The 19,611-nt window shown below is 42.1% G+C and overlaps 1 protein-coding gene across 1 annotated transcript in view; it reads right to left on the reverse strand.

The window, feature by feature from the left end:
- Positions 1–15,999: 15,999 nt before the first annotated feature.
- LOC115791131 (NACHT, LRR and PYD domains-containing protein 3-like) overlaps positions 16,000–19,611 on the reverse strand; it is a 286,561-nt gene continuing 282,949 nt past the window's right edge. The window contains exons 11-12 of the mRNA XM_030745255.1: positions 18,464–18,510; positions 16,000–16,526 (exon numbers count right to left, since the gene is read on the reverse strand). Coding sequence (XP_030601115.1) covers positions 16,000–16,526; positions 18,464–18,510 — 574 coding nt within the window. The remainder of the gene's footprint in view (positions 16,527–18,463; positions 18,511–19,611) is intronic.

A 19,611-nucleotide genomic window follows, 5' to 3' on the forward strand; every position in this document is an offset into this window, starting at 1 on the left:
GGGAGCTGAGAGGGACGGACTTCAGCGTCAACGACCAGTTTCCAAAGGAGATTCTGGAGCGACGCAAGGCTCTATTCCCTATCCGGAAGAAGCTCATGCAGGGAGGCTCCCGGGCTGTCATCGCCGTGGACAAACTGTATGTGAACGGACAGCTTTACCGAGACAAAAACACCACGCCATGGCTCTGCTGATCGATCAGGTGATCTGTGTCCATATTAACATTCTTTTCTGAGTTTTTTTTTTTTCAACCATCTAAACAGTACCATTAAATAGTCTAAATCTGTCTAAGTAGTACCATTAACGCCGACGAGTCAGCATAGTACCGTGATCGTTTGTTTGTTTGTTTGTTCTGTTTTGTTTTCCCCTCATCTAATTTCATTCTTATGTCACTTAGGTCACTTTTTACACGTCTTTTTTCTTTCTGCACTCAGCAATATGTTTACGTCACTTACAATGCTACAGTTTACTACACTAACATACAGCGCAGATGCACACACACCAACATACAGCGCACATACACACGCACACATCAATATAAAGGGCACACGCCAACATACAGAACATATGTACACACACACACACATCCTTAGTGAGCACACAACAGTCCATCAGTTAGTTTAAATATGAGCACACTCAGATTTGTCTCATGGAATGTGCACGGAGCTGGTTCGAGGGAAAAGAGACTAAAAATTTTTAATCGGTTAAAAGACTTAAAAGCAGATGTTGTTTTTCTACAGGAGACACATGTGTCCAAAACATCTGTGCTCACTCTTTCCTCTCCACAGTTCCCTCACACGTACTCAGCCTGCTATAACTCCAAACAAAGAGGTGTAGCTATATTGATTAACAAGAAGATAAACTTTAACATTAGCAACAGTACAATAGACCCTGAAGGTAGATTTATAATACTTAATTTATCTATACAGAATACAGATTTATGTATTGCTAGTATATATGGACCAAATGTTGATGACCCCTCCTTCTTTCATGCTTTGTTCACTTCACTCTCAGATCACTCTGACACCACACTTGTAATAGGAGGAGACTTCAACCTGGTACTTAATGCAGATATTGACAGGCTCAGTACAGCAGTGAGTCAGAGGAACTGGCAGTCTGCAGACATTCTTAAACAGTACATGAAGGATTTTGGACTTTGCGATGCTTGGCGTTCACATCACCCCACTCTGAGAGATTATAGTTATTTCTCACCAGTACACAAATCTCATTCCCGCTTAGATTACTTTTTAGTTAGCAGCTCCATAATGATGGATATCACAGACACTCAGATTCACCCTATCACTATTAGCGATCATGCACCGGTGTCTATGTCTCTGACACAGAAAAGAGTCACACCACCAATCAGGAACTGGAGATTTAATACATCATTACTTAAAGAAGAAGATTTTATTAATTATTTCAAAAAGGAATGGTCAGCATACTTAGAATATAATGATATTCCAGGAATATCACCATGTGTTCTTTGGGAAGCAGGAAAGGCAGTAATGCGGGGCAAAATAATATCTTACTGCTCGCATAGGAAAAATAAAGAAAAAGCACTTGTGTTAGAATTAGAACAAAAAATTAAATCTTTAGAAACTGCCTATGCCGCTTCACCACAAGAACATACAATTATCAGCCTGAGGAAACTGAAACTGGAGCTAAATGAAATAATTGATAAAAGGACACAATTTATGTTGCAGAGGCTGCGTTTGGAAAACTTTGAGCATGGAAATAAATCTGGAAAATTCCTGGCCAAGCAATTAAAACTGAATAAAGAAAAAACAGCTATTTTTTCTATTAAAGACTCGACTGGTATTATTACTCATGACCCACAACAAATAAATAACTCTTTCAGAGACTTCTATGAAGCCTTATATTCACCACAGATTAACCCATCTGATACTGAAATTGAAGAATTTCTTAATAATATAAATCTACCAAAACTAAATGACAGCCAGGCTGCAGCTCTGGATTTACCTCTTTCATTGTCTGAACTTAGTGAAGCCCTACAGCATCTCCCAAATAATAAAGCCCCAGGCCCAGATGGTTTTCCAGCCGAGTTTTATAAAGAATTTTGGTCTGAGCTAGCTCCCATTTTTTTCAGAATGGTAACTCAGATTCAGAATGACCACATCTTATCTCCAACCTTAAACTCTGCTAACATTAGCCTACTTCTTAAACCAGGCAAAGACCCCACACTCCCATCCAGCTACAGGCCAATCTCTCTCATTAATGTAGATCTTAAAATAATTTGCAAAGCCCTTGCCAAAAGATTAGAAAGTATTACTCCATTTATTGTACATCCAGATCAAACAGGCTTTATCAAGGGTCGGCACTCAGCCAATAATACACGTCGACTGATAAATATAATAGACTATTGTTCTATTAACAAATTAGAGACGACAATCGTGTCTTTAGATGCAGAGAAGGCATTTGATCGGGTAAATTGGAAATTCTTACTAGCAGTTCTGCAAAAATTTGGATTCGGTTCATCCTTTGTAAACTGGATCAGAACACTACACAGCTCTCCGAATGCGCGTGTTAGGACAAATGATCTCATTTCACAAAGTTTCAGTCTGCAGAGGGGCACTAGGCAGGGCTGCCCACTCTCTCCCTCTCTTTTTGTAATTTTCATTGAGCCGCTAGCAGCAGCAATCCGTCAAAATGCAAATATTAAAGGGATTCAAACTGAAAATATGAACCATAAACTTAGCCTTTATGCTGATGATGTATTACTTTTCCTTGGGAATTCACAAGGCTCTCTTTTGAAGACTATCACACTGATAGATAAGTTCTCATCTATATCTGATTACTCTATCAATTGGAGTAAATCAACAGTTTTGCCTCTGAATTGTAATTTCCAGAGAACCTCTAGGACCCCACTAAAGTCAGGAAATATTAGATATTTAGGCATAAATTTTTCCGCCAGGCTCTCAGACTTGGTACGATTAAATCATATCCCCTTATTAAAAACAATAGAGGATGATCTCACACGTTGGAATAGTTTACCTATATCACTCATGGGGAGAGTTGCTGCCATTAAAATGATGGTTTTACCAAAAATTAATTATCTATTTTCATTGATCCCTAATAAACCTTCTATTCCTTGGTTTAAGTCACTAGATTCAAACATCTCAAAATTTTTATGGAAAAACAAACCGTCAAGAATAAGCTAAAAAACTTTACAAAAGCCAAAACACAGTGGAGGTCTAGAATTACCAAACTTTTATTACTATTTCTTAAGCAGTAGATTGCAGTATATTTCAAAGTGGATCAAATCCAATTCATTAGACAACCCATGGCTGGATCTAGAACAGGCGTTTTGTGGAAAAATAAAAATCTCAGATTTACCTTTTATTAGTTCCAGTATTAAACATCATAACTGCTATAAAGTCCTTAGTATAAATACCTCTCTGACAGCCTGGTGGGAATTTTTAAAGATAACTAAGTCTTCACTCATCCCCTGTAAACTAACACCCATTTGGAACAATCCAGATATTTGTCAGAAAAAGAAAATGCTGAATTTTCCGTTATGGCGTGATAAGGGTATAAATAACTTAGAACATATTATCCAAGATGGAAATTTTATCACGTTCCAAGAACTTATATCAAAATATAGAATTGGCAACGGTAGATTTCTGGAATATCAACAAGTTAAGTCCCTCCTACAGGGAAGATTTAACCTTAATCAATTGAATCTAGAAATGCCTACTTGGGTAACAGAATTTCTTAACCTCTGTACCCCAAAATTGTTATCAAAATTATATAAATTATTAATAAAAACTGATGATTCAGTTTCCCTCCCAATTACAAAATGGGAGCGTGATCTTTCTGTCAACCTGGATCAAAATTTATGGACAGAAATATGTTTAAATATCTTCAAAATGACTAAAAGACCCCAAATACAACTTGTACAATATAAGATTCTCCATAGAACATACTACACTGGACAAAGGATGTTCCAAATGGGCCTTACACACTCAAACATATGCACCCACTGTACAAGCAATTCAGAGGATAATCATCTACACGCTCTGTGGTCTTGTGTACCAGTTCAGAGATTTTGGCAGAGGATTTGTGAAGATCTATCCACATGGTTTAGCTGTCATATCCCAACTTCCCCCAGACTATGCATCTTAGGTGATGTCAGTGAATTAATTATGGAGTTAAATATATCACACATAGTTCTTACTGCCTTGTGCATCGCTAAGAAGATGATCCTCATGAACTGGAAGACAAAAAATAAACTATGTATTACTCAGTACAGAAATTTATTAGTAGATCATGTTAGTTTAGAGAGAATGTCTGCTTCTTCTAAAAACAAATTGGAGGAATTTGACTCTCTTTGGTTCCCACTGCTCAGCTCCATTACTTAGTGGGGGTGGTGGGCTGCGGGCTCTGCTCCTGATGTGCTTTGTGGGGGGGTGGGGGGGGACTCCGGGGGCCTGGGTAGCTGGTAGCCTCCTGAGGCTGGGGTCCTGGGGCGACCTTCTGGTGATGTCTGTGTGCCTGTCCTGGTTGATGGTGGTGGGGGCTTGGATGGTGCTGCCTTCGGTCCTGGGGTGTGGGCGGGGTGCTTGGGGGGGTGGTGCCGGCCCTCGGTCGGTTGGCTGGTCTTCCCTGTAGGGCTTGGGGGCTGGGGTCTGGGGCCCCGGCACTGGGGCCACGCCGGCTCCCGGTGGGCCCCCCCAGGCGCGGGGGGGGCCTCTGCTGTCCCGGCCGCGCCGCCGGGTGGGGTGGGTTGGCCTGACGTCGGGATGTCCGGTCTACGCTTTTGGGGCCCTGGGGTGCCTGCATTGCAGGGGGGTGGGGTGGGGGATGGGGCCGCGGTGGGGTGGTTGGGGGGGACTGGGCACTGCATTTCCATGCCCAGGCCAGTATGTCCTGTCGCCTGTTTGTGTCTATTGTTGAGTGAATGGGCATCTAGGAGGAGCGGGCCGCCCTCTGCGGTGGGGGCGAGGGCGCCAACCTCGGGTGCTGCAGTGCTCCGGGATGCTGTCACCGCGGCCCCGGGCTCACCTCCCCCTGCCCTGTGCTGGGGTGTGGGAGGTCGGGGTGCCTATTGAGCCAGCGGACAGCTGGCTCTCTTCTTCCAGGATTTTTCCTGGTCATATGCCCCCCCCCCCTCCCCCTCCCCATACACAAACACACACACACACACACACACACAGAATACACATCACTCACAGATGTAGGATGGAGAGGCCACGTGGAGAGCTGCACCACCACTTGCCTCTCCGTTTTAATTGCACTTTAGTCATTATAACTCACAACACATACACACTTACACCCTGATACACATAGGACCTTTGGGGCAGGCATGTTACTCAGAGGTTGATGAGATGGGCCGCTGAGGCGGCCCCACTCGGATCCTCGTCACTGTCTGTCTCCAAATTTTATTTGCACTTTAGACATGGAGGGTTTTGGGGGGGCAGTGTGGGCAAGCGCTGACGACCAACAGTTGGCGCTTGTGGCATAACTGTCCCCTCAATTTTAACTGCACCCTATACACTTCATTCACTCACAAACATTAACACATAGACCTACAAGTTGGGGAGGAGGAGGGGTGGATGGGTCATCTTACACCCCGATTTCTTGCGTCTCGCCCGGGGTAGGGGTCGGGTGGTTCCTTGGGGACCGGGCTGGTGGCGTCCTGGGGTCGCTGTTGGCCCTGGGGTGGTTTCCACTTGCCCCGCCTTCAGAGGGTGGGTAGCTATGGATGAATGTGTGTCTTTGTGTATTTGTCACCGTCTCCGTGAGTATGGGTGGGTGAGTGAATGTGTATGTATGGCATATCTGTGTGTGGGTAAGTATGTATGGGCATGTATGAGTATCTGTTTATAAATGTGTACACGGGTGTCTGGGTGTGTTTGTATGTATGGCTGGACCTGGGTCTGGGCCTTGTGCCTTGCCTCCTGGCCGCTCCTTGCTGGTTGCCTCCTCCCCCCTACCCCCCTGGGATGGGGGTGCCTCGGGGTTCCTGGGTGGGGCTGGGTGTTCTGGCGTGGGTACTGGCCTGCCCCCCTTGGGGGTGCGGTGCGGGGCTGCGTTGGCTTCTTCGGCGTGGGGGGGGGCTCTGTGGAGGGTCGGGCGGTCCTTGGGTGCCGTGGGCCCGGGAGCCCTGCCGCCGGCCAGTGCAGGGGGCTGGCCGCTGGGGGGGGGCTGGCTTCTCATCGCCTTGGGTTCCCTGGAGCCCTCGCTCCTCGACTGGGGGGGCTCCGTCTGAGACCACCCTCTCCCGTCTGCTGGGGTAGGTGTGCGGTTGTCTTTGGACTGAGTGGCCGGGGGTCTTCCTGGCTCTTGGTGGGCTGCTGGTGGCCTGGGGTTCCGGGGGCTTCCCGTACCTGCCTCTGGCTTCTGATGGGTGGAGCTGCAGCGTTTTGCCCTCATTGGTAAGTACGTTCCATGACACAGACACAAACATGACACAGACACAAACGCCCACTCAATCACAACTCAACAAAATTGTTGGTGTGCGTAACATGCTTTGTTAGTTTTGTTTTTCACACACAAATTTATTTTTGCAAGTATTGATAGTATTTTTTTATATGTTAAAGTGATGAAGTATCTGATTAATAGACTTGTGCTCTTTCCCCTTTTTTTTTTTTTGCTCCCTTTCTCTCTCCCTTTTTCTTCTCTTTATTTTCCTCTTCTGCAGCCTGTCAGCTCTGGCTGTTACATAGTATGTGGAAAAATAACTCAGATAAATAAAATAAAGGGTTAAAACATCAACAAGAAGAGCCTATTGAGAACCTATAGAGCTCATCTTGAAATAGCAAATATGTTTGGCACAACAACGCATTCAGATCACAGTTCTGCTTGCAAGATCTACCAGACATGACAGGCTAAAAAAAAAAAAAAAAAAAAAAAAAAAAAAAGCTATTGTCAGTGTTCATTGAATTCATGATGTTACCAAAGCCAATGAATAATCATGTTAAATAACTGGGATCTCAATATCAATCAAAAATAATTGTGATTACGATTTTTGCCATACATTTTTGCCGGGGGGTGGGGGGTGTAGGTGGTGAGAACATAGAAAAGGACTTAAGTTATCAGACATTAAGTGGCAAAAAATGTATAAAAAGTTCCCAGAACATGAGACACACACTCCCCATGAGCAGTGCTATGTATAATGGAAAAGTATTCAGCACTCATTATTGGTAGCCACAGGAGTTGATGGGCACCTTCAAAAACAGTTCCAGACAGAAGCAGAGAAACATACCAAGATCTTAGAGAGGCTTTTGGATCTAACTCTTCATTTGGCTTCAGGAAATCTTGCATTCAGAGGCAAAACCTCAAATTTGGATGATGTCCATAATGGCAATTTTCTTGGAACTCCTGAGTTGTTGGCCCATTATGATCCCTTCTTACATGAGCACTTAGAAAAAGTAAGACAAAAGAAGAAAGGGTGCTCCTGAAAGAAAGAGAAGATGCTGTATCAGGGTTATTATAGTTAACGAAAACGAACGCAATAACGAAAACTGAAATTGAAAAAACATTGTCGTTAACTGAAATAAATAAAAACTATAATTAAAAGGAAAAAACGATAACTAATTAAAACTGAATTGTGAGTTTACAAAACTAACTAAAACTAACTGAAATTATCGATAAACTGACTTTCATTTACTTTTTTTTTTTTTTTAAGCCTTGTGGATTGATATGAAATCATTGTTTCCGCTCTCCGAGTTTAAGCTGGGAGCGCCACAGGACAACTGTGTGAGTGCGCATGTGCGTGAGTAATGGCTGCGGTCTGCCGAGAAAGCTGCAGAGTCTCGTATGGAGGTTCTTTGAGTACAAGAGCACAGAGAGAATCGAACGTCTTGTTGTGGATGATGAAAAATGTGCAGAACATTTCTCAGTCAGGAAAAACCAGCAACATCAAAGTCCAGCTGAGAAGCACAGCGGCTACAGAAACCGCTCTGATCCTACCAGGTAACCTGGCCTGCGCCTCTGGAGAAACGGGACTACTTGTCGGGTCCATCCAGCCCAGAACGTTGTGACTAAACTGTTGCGTCCTTGTGCGTTTCCGGCTACTTTATCAGTGAGAGAATAACAATCAGGAACAATAATCAAAGCATCAATATAAGGACTCACAACTGTCAGCAAATTCCTGGTAGGAGACTGTTGAAACTATCAGGATGGACGTGAAGGAATGAAGAAAGTAAAAAAAACAGGGACAAATATGTTTGCAGCCAAAAAACTGAGCACAAAGAGCGAGGACCAAAAAAGAAGTCCCAGCCTGTGCTGCATATAAAACACCTGCACACAACCACAAGGTAATTAACACACACAATCCAGCTACACAAGCATAAACGTGGACATGAGGTCGGCAACTTCCGTAGGTTATGTACAGAGGCTGCAAAGACCCTGCAAGTTTAATCAGGTGGTGAGAACATCAGGATGCAGCTGGATTTGAGCTTTGACTCCTTCAAAGAGTTTGTTTTTGTTTAACACCACATGTAGCTGTTATTAATCTGCTGCACTGATGCTGAACTTTATTGTGGAGTTTATTGTAGAATTTATTGAGTTTGGGAGTTCATGTTTTTCTTTGTTTCTCCCTGTTGATGTTCATGTGTGTCCTTAATATTACACACATTTAGCATGTCTTGTGAACAGTTGGTTGTTGAATATATTTCTTTAAATGGTATCTTTTGTCAAGTTTTCATTACACAGTAGTCACTTTTGTGCCTTGAATCTTGCACCTGATTAGGTATGAAAATACTAAAACTAATACTGAAACTAACTAAAACTAAGCATGAAACCAAAAATAAAAATGAATAAAAATGAGAAAAAACACTCAAAACTAATTAAAACTAACTGAATTAGAGAAAAAAAAAGTAAAAACTAACTAAAACTAAACTATAATGTAAAATCCAAAACTATTATAACCCTGTGCTGTATATTACTCTGTCATATGTGACTCAACCCCAGACATATCTCATACAGAACAGAACATGCTATTGGTAAGATATGTACATCACGACAAAGAAGACAGTAGTGTTTGGAAGATGGTAAATGGACTAGTTCTTATATAGCGCTTTTCTACTCAGTCAGAGCACTCAAAGCGCTTATACAACACGTTTTTTACATTTACCCATGCACACCCATTCATACAAGCACTTCCATGTTAACTAAGCTAAGCGCTTTTTAATTATATAACATCCACACACATTCACACTCCGACGGAACGGTCGGAGAGCAACTTGGGGTTAAGTATCTTGCCCAAGGATACATTGGCATGTAGCCTGGAGCAGCCAGGAATCGAACCCCTGACCTTCCGATCAGTAGGTGACCTGCTCTACCTACTGAGCTACAGCCACCCCACAAAGTTGAGAGGTTTATCGAATTCAAAGATTTTCACAAAAAGACAGGCCAGGAGATTTCCAAAATGATTCTAGTCCAATAGCATACCTTTACAAGAATGTAGAGGACAAGGATCTGGTTGGTGTCCATGCGGCTGAGTCATGTCCAGAGGTTGAAACATTTTTTGGCTCTGTAAACCATCTTTATAATCTCTTCAGTGCTAGCCCAGAGCGATGGGCAACGTTGAAAGAAAAGATGGGATGCTCTCTTCATCGTCTCTCTGACACTCGATGGAGTGCCCGCATTGCTGCAGTACGAGTTGTGGCAGCTCACTTGCCGTCCATCCTTGAGGCACGAGAATGTGTCTTAGCCACCTGCCGTCTGACAAGTGAAGCCAAGTCCGAGGCAAATGGTTTGATCAGTTATTTCAAGACCTTTGATGCCATTGTCCTTCTTACTGTGTGGGTAAAGATTTTGCAGTGCACTGAAAACTGAAATGTGATTCTTCAGGCAGGAGATATTTCTCTGGATGTTGAGGCTGCAAACATCAAGGCACTACAAGAGGAAATGCAGGCTCTTCGTAATAGATGGGACTTGCTGCTTGCAGAGGCCTCCCTAGTAGCACAAGCTCTGATCATTTTTGGAGTGAAGAGAGACGAAAGCAGAAAAGGAAATGCATGCCTGATGAGATGACACAAGAAGATGCAACTACTGAAGACAGTGCCGAAAATGCATTCAGGAACAACATATTTTTTGTTGCAATGGATAGCATCGTCAGTGCCTTCAGTGCAAGGTTCCAGACCACAGCAAACATATGTGAAATGTTTGCACCTATTCTGAAGCTGACTGATATGACTGAAGCGCAGATAAAAACAACACGCCGGGCACTGGCAAAAATATATCACATGGATCTCTCACAAGAATTTGAAAATGAAGTGCTACATTTCCGCACCATATATGATGCTACATTTCCAAAAAATCTGTCCTCTCTTGAGCTCCTTAATGCCATCTGGAAGATGCAGCTACAGAGCATTTTTGGAGAACTTTGTATTGCTTTGAGAATTTTCTGCACACTTCCTGTCACAGTTGCAGGGGGTGAACAGGCTTTCAGCAAGTTGAAGCTGGTTAAGAACTACCTGAGATCAACAATGGGCTAGGATAGACTGAACAGCCTCGCCATTCTGTCGATTGAAAGCCAATTAGCCAAACAATTGGACTTTACAGATGTTATTAGTGGCTTTGCAAACAAAAAGACCCGTCAGTGGGCATTTACTGGGATGTTAATTACATCTTTATATCTCCTGTCAGCAAAGCTTTATTTCTTTTTCTGCAAGCTGAAGAACAATTTGACAGTTGAGATTTTGTACTATCGCAGGCTCTATTGATAAGATGACAGGCCTTTGATGTAAAAAGCAGAAACCAGTCACAGCTTCTTTTTTCACATTGAAACAATATTTTTATGTTCATTTCTACTGTACCGTCTCATTACAAAAGTAATGTAGCTTATTTGATTTGATTCTGAGTGTACAGTTGTCTCCTGTTCTCCTGTTCAAGAGTAAATGTTTTTAAATCAAAATTTGCACAAGTGTCATGGATCAAAACGTTAGTACACAAACCAGCTGTAGCCTAATGTTTTAGGTATTTGAGCACAAGTAGGCCAAATGCATCAATACAGGTGGTGAATGAAAGAACCACTCATCAATATAATCTGATCTGATTGTAGCTTAAATCCTTATTTATGCTTTTTATTTTAAATAAATACCCCTTTTATCTTTTTCCTTTTTTAAAAAATTTTTTTTGCTCACGTGCCTCGTATACTGGCATCTATCAGTTCATTTCACCGGAGACAATCATGGCAAGCTTAAGCTACAAACTAAAAATACAAAGTAAAAATATGAGATTATAAAATTTGCAGAAGCAAATCCAGAGATGAAGCAGGAGCAATTGCAGCGAAATTTGATATTAGACCCCAAACTGTCTTTTGAATAAATGGATTTTATCTGACTTACACTTATGATGGATTCTTTTATTTATTTATTTTTACGCTGGCTGAAATTCCACGGGGCATTTGACCCCGACTGAGGAGATTTCTACTGTATGCATGTTTTTAAGGTGTATCTTATTTTGAAGGCGTGTTTAAATGCTACCATGGCAACCAGAGATTGGCGTATTTATCGCCACACCTTAAAGGCCGGTCTGTGGAAATATTTTCTAACACTAAACCAGTCCGTGGCTCAAAAAAGGTTGGGGACCACTGGTATAAACAGAGTAAATAAGGTGAATGAAAAGGGACCCCCCCCCCCCCCCAGCAGCCTGGGCCTATTGCAGCATAACAAAGGGATGGCTCAGTGTCACTACAGCTACAACTGCAAGCTTTATCAAAAAAGAAAGTTTTAAGTGTACACAAGATAGGGAATATTATTCTTAACCTGTAATGTTTTAAAGACAAATTACTTTATGTTCTGACTTTGAGTCAAATTTATAAAGTGGCTAGAAAAGGATGGTAAGAATCTGCAGCAATAATATTTTCACAGAACTGTCAGGTTTCATTATGATAAATATGAGAAGCATTACTGTGATGCCATTAATTTCAACAGCCCCTGATACCACATCATGTGTTGTTCACTGTTTCATAGTAAATTTAACGTTTTGATTGAAAGGTGCAAAACTATGAGTAAAATTTTGATCACCCTTTCAAGTTAGTTCTTTTGTTAGAACACAGTTTAAGCTTTATTAATTAATTTATCAACAAATAGCAATGTCTGCTCATAGTGCATTCTCTTACTGATTTAAAAATGATGATATGGCCTTTAGAACCACACACACACCATCTTGTCAAGACTTTACTACTCATCAACAGTTGGGTATCTGGAAAAGAACTTAATGCTCACTCACAAACCCAACTTTGTTGTGCCCATCTTCATGTGTGACCTTCAGGTAGGCTACTGTTGTGATGGCTTTCACTGAAGTATCTGAGAACACACAAAATCTGAAGGTGGCTTGTGAGATGGAGAACTTGTGATGTGGGTTGTCCCACTCAAGGTTGCTGCTGGAGAGCTGCCTTTGATAGTTACAGGTGCAAGCAAGCCAAGAGGATCAAACAAGCTGCTTACTGTTGAGAGTACAAAACATCGATTAAGGGTTTCTGCTCCGGTGGACAGGATTCAAACTCACCCCTAAGCTGCACTGGACTGGAAGCTCATCAACTGTTATACCAAGATCTTTGATATCTTTGGCCCCATCCTCATTCACTACTTCCATTTTGTTGGAGACAATCATGTGGAGATGCAGATTTGAGAGAGGAAGCATTTTTGAGCTCTCTGTATGACGTCAGTAGCCTCAGCTTTGATCGAGAAAGACTTTAATGCATCGTCGACATAGAAGTCTTTCTCTATGAATTTTCGGGCATCAGTTCTATATTCACTTTCTACCTCCTTTGCTGCCATTCTCAGCCCATAGATCACCACTGCTGGGGAGGGACTGTTACGGAAGAGTTGCACCCTTATTCATTAGTCTACTACATCTTTGGTAAGGTTGTTGTCTTCGTACCACAAGAAGTGATTTATAAATAAATTGGATTGGATAATCTGAGGTAGGCTTGATTAGCATGGGGGTCTAGCCTGGGCACTCTTACTGGATGTATACGCTGGTTGGGAGACGAACCCCTGACTTCCTGCTCCAAAGACAGTAATGTTTTGGTAGTGGCTGACATAAAAAAAATCCTACCAATGGCTGGACTGACAGACAGCATAAAGGCACTAATCATGGCAGCACAGGAACAAGCTCTACACAAGATCAATAGATATCGAACATCTGTGCCAAATACGACCTGGAAGTCCCATGGTCAAAATGGGACTTGCACCCAAGGGTGGTTGAGAACAACGGAGCTAAGGTCCTGTGGGACTTCCAGATACACACAGACAAACTTGTGGTGGTTAACCAACAGGACATCATAGTGGTGGACAAACAAAGGAAGAAGGTAGTGATAGATGTTGCAATACAAAGTGTCGGCAACATCAAGAAGAAGGAACACGAGAAACTCAATAAATACCTAGGACTCAGAGGAGCTGGAAAGGATGTGAAAGATGAAGGTAACAGTGGTCCCCGTGGTAATCATAACATTTGGGGCAGTGACCCCCAAACTGGGAGAGTGGCTCCAGCAGATTCCAGGAACAACATCCCAGATCTATATAAAATGTTGGTCGTGGTCCAGTTTCCTCTTTGCTCTTTTTCTGAGCCAAGGAAGCCCCAGCTCAGGCCTGGAGTAACACCAATTAAAACCAAATTTTCCAATAAAACCACTGGAGATGAAAAGGATTTGTTTCAAGTATTTATTGCACACAGAGGTAAAACAGAACAAGAAAGCCATTAAGCGCCTCCTGGGAGTGTAGCCTTAAGCAGTTAGCATAGAAAAGACAAAAGGAAGAAGCTGCTCCTGGGTTGCACCCAGCAGGCAGTTATACTATTCCCTGGGGACTTCTCCCCACCCCCTCCTTTGTCATTACTTAATTTGCATAGGTTTCATCCCTCGAAACTTGAACCCCAACCAATCATCTTTTGCCATTATTCCACCCACTCGTCAATCACATGCTTAAGGCGTACACGTCAACGAGGTCAACACCTCTAATGCCATCACACTTAGCCAGAATTTATTTCCTCACTAATTCATGTTACAAAAATGCAGGTGGGTCTGCAGAACTCCACTTTTGGACCGTACCTGTCATAAGACTTCCTAAAATACAACATGAGGTTACAAAAGTCATGTGAAACAGAGATTTTCCTGCATCCCACCGAGGCCTTAACCATGTATAAGTTTCAGATATAACAGGTCTTACTTTTACCCCAGTAACAGTAATGCATTCAGTGTTCATTAATCAATCATTAATATATTTTTAATACATGATATAAAAATAGTGACAGTAAATATCAATATAAAAGTGATAAAAAAAAAAATCCAGAACAAACACAAACATGTTAAAGACACAAATAGACATTAATAGTCTTTAGTGACTGTTCATCCACATCAGTGTTTGTGTTGAAGACATCAGTGTTGGTCTCAGTGTGGTTAACAGCAGTCAGCAGTCCAATTAGAAAAAGCTCATTTCAAACACTTCATGCAGTTCATCTTCTCACCAGCAGAGGGCCACAAATCACCATCAATGAAGACTTCAAGGAGATGTTAGTGACATCAGAGCTGCACATCAACATCTGATCAATATGGAAGTTCATGTTTCTGTCATTGGATCAGTTCAAAAGCAAAAAGCATGCATATGTGCTCTTATTGTGAAAAGGTGCTCCTGCTGAGAGCTTCCTTCCTGTCCTGCTTCTGTCACAGCTTCCAAAAATGAGTCCAACAGTAAGAGCATGTGGAGAGGTTGGAAAAATGGCATTAAGAAAGAGAAATCAAAGATTTGGATTGATTTGAATGAGCTCAGACTTGTTGAAAATGCAGAGGAGCTGGTTGTGAAGTGAGCTTCAGAGAAACACAACATCCTGATATTCACTGTGAAGCTTTGAGTGGAAAAAGACAGAAAAACAACATGTGGATCCTGGAATAATGGCAGCTTCCATCTTTAAAGGACTGAAGAGGAAGAAGTTTACAAGGAATCATTGAGAACAGTTTCAAACATCAACTGATTGAATCCATGAATGTGAAAACGTGTTTGTGAGTGAAAGAGACAGACAGGTACAGACTAGGGGTGTGCGATATTGACAAAAAATAATATCTCGATATTTTCTGTAATTTTCTTGATAACGATAATAAACTATATTTTGCATTATTTAAAAAAGTGTTAATACAAGAAGTGAAAGCTGGTAAAATATGAGACTTAAATCTATGTTTTTGAGACATTAACTTATTATTTTTTTTTTTTAACCAGGAAAAACACATTGAGATTAAAATCTCTTTTTCAAGAGTGTCCTGGCCATGACAAATGTAAATAGAAAGACTTGAGAGAATTAAAAAAAAAAAAATCAAAAAAAAGAGGCTGTCCAGGGGCATCCCCCCTACATTATAGCAAACTAAATCACAGAAACTACACACCCTCATCTGATCAGAAACCTGCTTTTTTTTTTCCCAAGACTGCTTCAGCGCATTATCCGAGGCTCCAAACAGGTGAGCTCTGTGAATGTCGCTGGGTTATGATGCAGTGATTGTAACAAACCTACTTTAACTTAAAGGATATTAACATCCATCCTTTAATTATTTTCCTCTTTATTCCGCTAGTCGTGGTTTGTCTTGGACAGCAGTTTCCTGAAACTTTTCATATTCCTCATACTTGCTGATGATAGAACAGGTTAGTTGTCGAGCTGTTTTCTTACAAAGTCTGCAAACTGCAAACCACCTCCACGCCTAGAAATTAAAGCAGTAGACTGCGCGGCTGGCGATGTCACTCATTTCCAGCTTTAGGTGTGTTGTTTAGGTAGCTATGCTAGCGCACAGTATGGGCGCTCTCAATGCGCACGTGCAGCAGCCCGTACTAAAGCATAAAGTAGTGCATGCGTGGAGCTGAGGCACGTGATTGTTGTTTTTTTTTTTTCTAATTAGCATACTCAATAATGTCATCTCGCACATCGTTAACACAGCAATTACGACATTATCATAGATGATATATATCACTCACCCCTAGTACAGACTGGAGTATCTGTTCAACAGTCAGAGTGTTTCTCTAATAGGAGGATAAAGATACACTCAGCTCAGCACAGAGATACTGAGGAACCAGATCCTAGTGTAAACCCAGGATAAAGAGGTTCAGTGAATGTGGTGTTGAAGGTGTGGAGGTGGATCAGAGTGTCAGAGGAGACTCTGTAGAAGGACAGAGTGCCAGCAGGACAGTCCACATACACTGCTACTCTGTTAGAGAGAGAGGAGGAGGAGGAGATAGATGTTTGTCTGTTCTTGTGCCAGATCCCATAACTTAATAAATCAGAGCACTGCAGACTCCAGGACTGATCATTCCCTCCAAACAAACAGTCATCACCACCTCCTTTCCTTCTGATTCTTCTGTAACTCACTGATATCCAAACCTTTCCTCTCCACTCGACCTCCCAGTAACAGCGACCAGTCAGACCATCTCTGCACAGCAGCTGTTCCCAAACATCAAACCTGTCTGGATGATCAGGATATGACTGAACCTCCTCCACACGTGTCACCTTCATGTTGTTGTCAGATAGTTGTAAGTTTGTCTGTACTGTGTTTGTGTCGATTGTGAGTTGACAGGAATCTGATGGAGAGAACAAACACAATCCAGCTGCAGTTATTGATCCATCATCTGTTCGATTGATTGACACTTTGATGATGACTCCTGACATCAGAGATGTGAATGATTGATCCAGGGCTGGACTGGGACAAAAAATCGTCCCTGGCATTTTTGGCTTAGACCGGCCAGCAACTATGTCTTAGAAGCATTTGTCACTGTCTTACTCTTATTCAGTGTGGACATACCTTTTGCTAATAATGCTTTTATACTTTTTTTTTTTAACTTACTTTAGTAATGCTTAAATTGCAAAGCTTCGACCTATCATTTAGTTTTTTAAAATCTGTTATTTCACCTGCTTGAGGGCTTTTTAAAACATATTTAACCAGCACAGAGGCTACAAATTCAAACTACTGTGCAGCCTTTCAACACACCTTTGACCTAAAAATCTAAAATGCTGTGATGCAGCCTAAAATGGACACTTGCTGCTCATCCAACACTTCTCGGCCTTGACCGTTTGCTATTTTATCAGATTAAAGGGCCGTGGCTGCCAGATTTGGGGAAGTATGCAAATGTAAATAAATATTGATATTAATCAGTCACCATTGCTCATCACACTGCTGCTGTCTTCACGTACAGCAGAGTCTGCCCAAGCCTTGAAGGGGACCTAAGCAAGATTTGATTTGGGGCCCCCTTCATACCACTTCATTGTCCCCTGAACTTAATTGTTATTAATGCTGGAGGGTTAAAGTTGATTTTTTTTTTTTTTAGGATATATTACAGTTTCAGCCTTTTCAATTCAATTACATTTTATTTATACAGTGCAACTCACAACAAACAGACATCTCAAGGCACTTTATAGTGTAAGGTAAAGACCCCACAATAATTACAGAGAAAACCCATCATTCATCCTAATCTTAAAAATAGAGAGGGTGTCTGTCTCCTGAATCCAAGCTGGGAGCTGGTTCCACAGAAGAGGCGCCTGAAAGCTGAAGGCTCTGCCTCCCATTCTACTCTTAAGTATCCTAGGAACCACAAGTAAGCCAGCAGTCTGAGAGAGAAGTGCTCTGTTGGGGTGATACGATATTATGAGCCAATGAAAAGAAGCCAATATGGGAGAAATCTGCTCTCTCTTTCTAGTCCCTGTCAGTACTCTAGCTGCAGCATTTTGGATCAGCTGAAGGCTTTTCAGGGAGCTTTTAGGACAGCCTGATAATAATGAATTACAATAGTCCATCCTAGAAGTAATAAATGCATGAATTAGCATTTTAGCATCAGTCTGAGACAGAAATATTAGAGTGTAGCCTACTCATTAAATTAGTGTTGTTACAAGTGTACAAATCTGGACAGTTAGAATAGTCTCTTCTTTCTTTTAGGAAATTGGCATTTGTAAAAACTTAAAACAAACCAAAAAAGTTTCATGACAAATGTGGGTGAGTTTGGGGGGCCCCTGGTGGTCAGGGGGCCCTATGCAGCCGCATATGTCGCCTATGCCTCTGGCCGGCTCTGCCTAAAGCTGCTGTTGCTGCAGCATTACTGTTACAGAGGACGTGGAGACTACAGCAGCGAACGTTTCGTAGCATCTACAGCGACACTCTTCAATTTCTTCACACGTAACTTCTCCGCACCCCCTTTCTGCCGCTTCGGTTTCTCCATATTGCCTCTCCTTTAACACTGAAACTACTAGCGGGGAAAGGGTGGGGCCGCTTTCATCCTATATCCTGATTGGTTCTGTCCAATGTCTATATTGAAGATGGGCCAATGGGCCGCCCCCTCTAAATTGTGGGCCGGTGTCTTAGAAAAAAAAAAAAATCCAATGGCATCGGCCCTTGAGGACTGTCGGCCCACCGGGCAAATGCCCGGTATGCCCGATTGCCAGTCCAGCCCTGGAGTGATGTGACAGTTTGAAGATGGTTGAATGTGTGCTGCTTTGTTTTCATCAATCACATTAAAAACACACTTACACTTCCTCAGACCTGGGATCAGCCATCGCACTCCAGCAGGCTCCGCCCTGAAAGGACGAGGGGGGTCAGACCAGCACAGTCTCTGTCAGCATGCACACATGGACATTACATCACTCTCAGACACACACTGTCCACAGTCCAACATTTTCACACATACACTTCAATCCATACGTGGATCAAACTGCTGATGATCTGGACTGATCCTAGGTTCGAGTCCACCTTGGCCAGGGTCTTTCTGTGTGGCATTTGCACATTTCCCCTGTGGTTGTGTGGGTTTTCTCCAGTTCCACCCACAGTCCAAAGACATGGACTTACTGGGGTTAGGTTAATTGGTGATTCTAAATTGCCCACAGGTGTGAATGTGAGTGTCAATGTTGTCTGTCTCTCTGTGTTCGCCCTGCGACAGGCTGATGACCTATACAGGGTGTACCCTCCCTCTCACCCCATGACAGCTGGGATAGGCTCCCACGACCCTGAACAGGATCAAATGGAAGGATGGATGGAAATTAGTCATGGAAGCAGGAAGTTTCTTTGGAATGGCTTTAGATTCTTTGAATGTGATTAATATTAAGTTTGGAAATGTAGTTTTCATATTAAACATGTTGTATAAGTGCTTTGAGTGCTCAAGACAGAGTAGAAAAGCATTATATAAGAACTAGTGGATCCAAAGACTTAAAGGCGGGTTTAGTTCCTTTATCTGGAGCAAAAAAAAAGGGCCTTCATAAAAATATCAACACTACAGCTTCCAAGACATATGGGAGGCTTAGACCTTCCAGATCTCAAAAAATATCAACTGTGTTCTCTTCTCTTATATACTCAGGAGTGGATATTTGGAAATCCATCCACAGTGTGGCTGGATATAGAGGCCTCACTATGCAGCTGCCCTCTTAAAAGTCTGCTTTTTCTTAAAAATATGAAAATGATAAGTAAATGCTGTAACAATCCAATTACTGTTAATACAGTCAAGGCTTGGAGAGCAGCTCAACATATTGAGGGGAGATCTGGGAAAACATCCCATCAAGAAAATTTTTAAAATCAACATCAGTCTCGATCCAGTGTCTCTTCTGCTCAGTCTACAGAGTAAACATATTAAGCTTCCCGACCCCCAAAAATGACCAAATGAAAAGTGGAAAACAGGGAGTTTCCAA

The sequence above is a fragment of the Archocentrus centrarchus genome, chromosome 2, assembly GCF_007364275.1.
Source record: "Archocentrus centrarchus isolate MPI-CPG fArcCen1 chromosome 2, fArcCen1, whole genome shotgun sequence".
NCBI classification, from domain to species: Eukaryota; Metazoa; Chordata; class Actinopteri; order Cichliformes; family Cichlidae; genus Archocentrus; species Archocentrus centrarchus.